Below are 6,000 nucleotides of genomic sequence, written 5' to 3'. Positions count from 1 at the left end.
TCCACAAACTCACCCCACCTTGTACCTCAACTCTCTTCACCCACTACTCCTCAGAGCACTCTCTTTGTTTCTCCCAAACTAACTTTCTAACTGTACTTGGCTCTTGTCTATCCTCAGGTCTCTCGCTCTTGCTGTTCCCCCGGCTTGGAAAGCCCTTCCTTCCCAAATCCATCAGACCATATACCTCATATAAACCATCAACCATCTTTAGCACTTATACTCAACCTCAGACCTTTTACTCAATTGTACAGCCAAGTCTATACTTCACACTGCTGCCCGGATTATCTTTCTACAGAAACGTTCTGGGCATGTCAACCCCCTCCTCAAAAATCTCCAGTGGTCGCCTATCGACCTCTGTATCAAGCAAAAACTCCTCGCTATTGGCTTCAAAGCTCTCCGTCACCTTGCCCCCTCCTACCTCTCCTCCCTTCTCTCCTTCTACATCCCAGCCCACACACTCTGCTCCTCTGGTGCTAACCTTCTCACTGTGCCTCGTTCTCACCTGTCCCGCCGTCGACCCCTGGCCCACATCCTACCTCTGGCCTGGAATTCCCTCCCTCCTCAAATCCACCAAGCACACTTCCCCCCTTCAAAGCCCTACTGAAGGCTCACCTCCTCCAGGAGGCCTTCCCAGACTAAGCCCCCCTTTTTTCTCAGCTCTCCCTCCCCTCCCCATCACCCCAACTTGCTCCCTTTGCTCTGCCCCCCCCACCCCACAGCACTTGTGCATATATGTACATATCTATAATTCTATTTATATTGATGCTATTGATGGCTGCTTACTTGTTTTGTTGTCTGTCTCCCCCCTTCTAGACTGTGAGCCAGTTGTGGGCAAGGATTGTCTCTCTTTGTTGCTGAATTGTACTTTCCAAGTGCTTAGTACAGTGCTCTGCACATGGTAAGCGCTCATTAAATATGATTGAATGAATGAATTCTGTATTTTGATTACTTTGTATATCAGACAGATGATTGCTCTCCCCCACTTCAAAGCCTTACTGAAGGCACACCTCCTCCAAGAAGCCTTTCCTGACTAAGCCCTCCTCTCAATCAATCAATCAATCAATCAATCGTATTTATTGAGTGCTTACTGTGTGCAGAGCACTGTACTAAGTGCTTGGGAAGTACAAGTTGGCAACATATAGAGACGGTCCCTACCCAACAGTGGGCTCACAGTCTCCGTCACCCTGACTTGCTTCCTTTATTCATCCTCCCTCCCATCCCCACAGCACGTGTGTGTGTGTGTGTGTGTGTGTGTGTGTGTGTATTTGTAATTTATTTATTTATTTATATTAATGTCTGTCTCCCCCTCTAGACCATGAGCTCGCTGTGGGCAGGGAATGTGTCTGTTTGTTGTTGTATAGTGCGCTTAGTACAGTGCTTTGCACACAGTAAGCACTCAATAAATACGAATTATTTATTGAATATGAATTGAAATATGAATATTTATAAATATAAATATGAATAAATGAATAAATACTTTTACGTGCATCTTCCCTGTTAGACTAGGAGTGCTTAGTGGGCAGGAAATATGTCGCTTGTTCATTTGATATTTCCCAAGTGCACTGCACCTGGTGGATGCTCAATAAATACCATTCCTCCTTCTCCTATTATTATTACTCTGCTCTTGGGGAGGGGATTTCGGTAGGGTCAATCAATCAATCAATCAATCAATCAATCGTATTTATTGAGCACTTACTGTGTGCAGAGCACTGTACTAAGCACTTGGGAAGTACAAGTTGGCAACATATAGAGACAGTTCCTACCCAACAGTGGGCTCACAGTCTAAAAGGGGGAGACAGAGAACAAAACCAAACATACTAACAAAATAAAATAAATAGAATAGATATGTACAAGTAAAATAAATAGAGTAATAAATATGTACAAACATATATACATATATACAGGTGCTGTGGGGAAGGGAAGGAGGTAAGATGGGGGGATGGAGAGGGGACGAGGGGAAGAGGAGTCCAGGGAGCAAGGGAGTTCTAATAAAGGCTAAGGTTGAGAAAGGGAAGGGGGAGTGGAGAAGGGGGTGAGTGACAGACAGTATTTACTGACCTGATGTCACAGAACAGATACCAGGCTACCCTGGGTCAGGTCCACTGCCCACCTAACCCAGAATCCTGTCCCCTGACCGTGGCACTTGGAGAAACCGATTGTGGCTCTCCTGGACACCCGTCCATCCCAGACTGAGCCCCCTCCTTCCTCTCCCCATCCCTCCCGCCTTACCTCCTTCCCCTCCCCACAGCACCTGTATATATGCTTGTACGGATTTATTACTCTATTTTATTTGTACATATTTATTCTATTTATTTTATTTTATTCCTATGTTTGGTTTTGTTGTCTGCCTCCCCCTTCTAGACTGTGAGCCCGCTGTTGGGCAGGGACCGTCTCTATATGTTGCCGACTTGTACTTTCCAAGCGCTTAGTACAGTGCTCTGCAAACAGTAAGCGCTCAATAAATACGATTGAATGAATGAATGAAACATCCAACACTGTACTAGTGTCTAGACTCTGGAAACAGAGCAGTTCAGCGACTGGTTAGTGGCGAGGTTGGTGCTTCAGCAATGAAGTTTTTTTAGGGTGAGCCTTTTTTTAAAAAAAAAAACAACAATCCCTCCCCTCCGTTAATGAAAATACAGCTTTCATAAGATGTTGCCAACTTGTAGTTCCCAAGTGCTTAGTACAGTGCTCTGCACACAGTAGGCGCTCCATAAATACAATTGATTGATTGATTGATTGACTGATTAAGGACTGAACATCCAACACCCTCGACTTTCCCCTCTACAACTCTAATTTTCCTTCTGTTGACCTTTAGAGACCACTCATTTTCAGATCTCTGCCAATCTCTCTTGCACTCACTCTTTTGGGGGGAAACTAATTCACTCATTCATTCAATCGTATTTATTGAGCGCTTACCGTGTGCAGAGCACTGTACTAAGCGCTTGGGAAGTACAAGTCGGGAACATATAGAGATGGTCCCTACCCAACAGCGGGCTCACAGTCTAGAAGGGGGAGACAGACAACAAACCAAAACATGTAGACAGGTGTCAAAATCGTCAGAACAAATAGAATTATACCCATATGCACATCATTACCAAAATAAATAGAATAGTAAATATGTACAAGTAAAATGGAGTAATAAATCTGTACAAATGGATATACAAGTGCTGTGGGGAGGGGAAGGAGGGAGGGCCGGGGGGATGGGGAGGAGGAGGGGAAAAAGGGGGCTCAGTTTGGGAAGGCCTCCTGGAGGAGGTGAGTTCTCAGTAGGGTTTTGAAGGGAGGAAGATGTGGGGATGAAGATGTGGGAAGGGAGGGCATTCCAGGCCAGGGGGAGGACATGGGCCGGGGGTCGACAGTGGGACAGGCGAGAACGAGGCACTCAGAGGCGATGAGAAGCAGTGTGGCCTAGTGGCTAGCAAGCGCTTAGTACAGTGCTCTGCACACAGTAAGTGCTCAATAAATACGACCGAATGAATGACTAGCACGCAGGCTTGGGAGTCAGAAAGACCTGGGTTCTGATGCCGACTCTACTACTCATCTGCTGTGTGGCCTTGGGCAAGTCACCACACAGTAAGCGCTCAATAAATACGACCGAATGAATGACTAGCACGCAGGCTTGGGAGTCAGAAAGACCTGGGTTCTAATGCCGACTCCGCTGCTCGTCTGCTGCGTGGCCTTGGGCAAGTCGCTTAAGTTCTCTGTGCCTCAGTTACCTCATCTGTAAAATGGGAATTAAGACAGGGAACCCCACCTGGGACATGGGCTGTGTCCAACCTGTTTGGCTTGTTTCTACCCCAGTGCTTAGTACAGTACCTGGGGCAGTTATTTTATTTTATTAATATGTTTTGTTTTATGTTTCTCCCCCTCCTAGACTGTGAGCCCGCTGTTGGGTAGGGACCGTCTCTAGATGTTGCCAACTTGGATTTCCCAAGCGCTTAGTACAGTGCTCTGCACACAGTAAGCGCTCAATAAATACGATTGAATGAATGAATGAATGAAGCGTTGAACAAATACCACCAAAAAATAGTGGTAGAAGTGTCTCCGTTTAGAATTGAATTCGTTTTAGTGGAAAGAGCACGGGCTTTGGAGTCAGAGGTTATGGGTTCGAATCCCAACACCACCACATGTCTGCTGTGTGATCTTGGGCAAGTCACTTAACTTCTATAGGCCTCAGTTACCTCATCTGTAAAATGGGGATTAAGAGTGTGAGCCCCACGTGGGCCAACCTGATCACCCTGTATCCTCCCCAGCGCTTGGAACGGTGCTTTGCACATAGTAAGTGCTTACCAAATGCCAATTATTATTATTATTATCAATCGTATTTACTAGGCGCTTACGATGTACAGAGCACTACACTAATCACTTAATGTTTGCAGATAAAGACACAATGGAGAGAGAGGGGGAAGAAGTGTCTACGTTTAGAATTGAATTCGTTTTAAATTATCAATCGTATCTACTGGACGCTTACGGTGTACAGAGCATTACACTAATCACTTAATGTTTGCAGATAAAGACACAATGGAGAGAGGGGGGAAGAAGAGTCTCCGTTTAGCATTGAATTAATTTTAAATTATCAACCCTATCTACTGGACGCTTACGGTGTACAGAGCACTACACTAATCACTTAATGTTTGCAGATAAAGACACAACGGAGAGATAAGGGGAAGAAGTGTCTCCGTTTAGAATTAAATTCGTTTCAAATTATCAATCGTATCTACAGGACGCTTAAACCACACCCTTAGTCCACGCCCCCGAGGTCTAGGGCGCTCACTCACCGCCCACTGCAAAACGCAAGAAAAGAAAGCGGCCAAAAAATATGGAACGCTTCACGAATTTGCGTGTCATCCTTGCGCAGGGGCCATGCTAATCTTCTCTGTATCGTTCCAATTTTAGTATATGTGCTGCCGAAGCGAGCACAAGCACTACGCCGAGCTCGAAGGTATATAAAGGCCGAAAGTTCAACCACTTTAAGCATAGGGTGACTGAAGAATCATTGACCCCGACCCACCCCTGCGACCTTCTCGTCACCTTGCGCAACAACGGGAGCGGCTCGTTTGGGGAATACTCTGCTCTCCCGCTTGAATATTCCCAATTTGCTTTGGCAGCGCTGCCCGCAGGGGATGCTGGGTGCCCCAAGCAAATGACGTCGTTCGCTGCTCCGCGTCCCACCTCCGCGCCGAGCCCAAACCGCCTGCATCCCAGAGTTCCTTGCGAGCGGGGGGGGCCCCTCGCGCCGGCAGCGGTGTCGTCTCGTCGGCAGGGCGGCGGCGCGGCCTGTTGTTCCCGGCCTGCCGGGGGCAGGAAGAGGCGGCTTCCATGGCGACTGGCCCGTGGCCCCGGGGCCCCCCGACCTGCTAAGGCCCCCTTCCTCAGGCCTCAATATGTCGGAAAACCCGCCCCACGCCAATCACCTCCCCATGAACGGCAACGGCGGGGGAGGCGGCGGCGGCGGCGGCGGGGGCGGCACCCCCCGCGGGGTCCGGACCCCCAACCTCAACCCGAACCCCCTCATCAACGTCCGCGACAGGCTCTTCCATGCCCTCTTTTTCAAGATGGCCGTGACCTACTCTCGTCTCTTCCCCCCGGCCTTCCGCCGCGTCTTCGAGTTTTTCGTCCTGCTCAAGGTGAGGGGTGAGAGCGCGGCCCCCTTTTCCCGTCAGCTACCTCCTTCGGCCTCTCGGGGATTGATCCGCCCGGTTTATGTTGCCAACTTGTACTTCCCAAGCGCTTAGTACAGTGCTCTGCACACAGTAAGCGCTCAATAAATACGATTGATACATACTGTATGTATATGTTTGTACATATTTATTACTCTATTTTACTTGTACATATCTATTCTATTTATTTTATTTTGTTAGTATGTTTGGTTTTGTTCTCTGTCTCCCCCTTTTAGACTGTGAGCCCACTGTTGGGTAGGGACTGCCTCTAGATGTTGCCAACTTGGACTTCCCAAGCGCTTAGTACAGTGCTCTGCACACAGTAAGCGCTCAATAA

The 6,000-nt window shown here is 47.9% G+C and overlaps 1 protein-coding gene and 1 non-coding gene across 3 annotated transcripts in view; one reads left to right on the top strand and one right to left on the bottom strand.

The window, feature by feature from the left end:
- Positions 1-4,816: 4,816 nt before the first annotated feature.
- Positions 4,817-4,923, bottom strand: LOC119920393. Its single transcript, XR_005448142.1, has one exon. It is a non-coding gene; the product is annotated as a U6 spliceosomal RNA (small nuclear RNA).
- Positions 4,924-5,260: 337 nt separating this feature from the next.
- Positions 5,261-6,000, top strand: part of TMEM259 (transmembrane protein 259) — a 36,151-nt gene continuing 35,411 nt past the window's right edge. Inside the window, exon 1 of one of the 2 annotated variants that reach the window (XM_038772700.1) lies at positions 5,261-5,630. In XM_038772700.1, coding sequence (XP_038628628.1) covers positions 5,388-5,630 — 243 coding nt within the window. In that variant the 5' untranslated portion in view covers positions 5,261-5,387. The remainder of the gene's footprint in view (positions 5,631-6,000) is intronic. The other variant, XM_038772699.1, reaches the window with a different exon arrangement.

The sequence above is a fragment of the Tachyglossus aculeatus genome, chromosome X1, assembly GCF_015852505.1.
Source record: "Tachyglossus aculeatus isolate mTacAcu1 chromosome X1, mTacAcu1.pri, whole genome shotgun sequence".
Lineage (NCBI taxonomy): Eukaryota > Metazoa > Chordata > Mammalia > Monotremata > Tachyglossidae > Tachyglossus > Tachyglossus aculeatus.
This window is presented reverse-complemented; position numbering and strand designations above follow the sequence as displayed.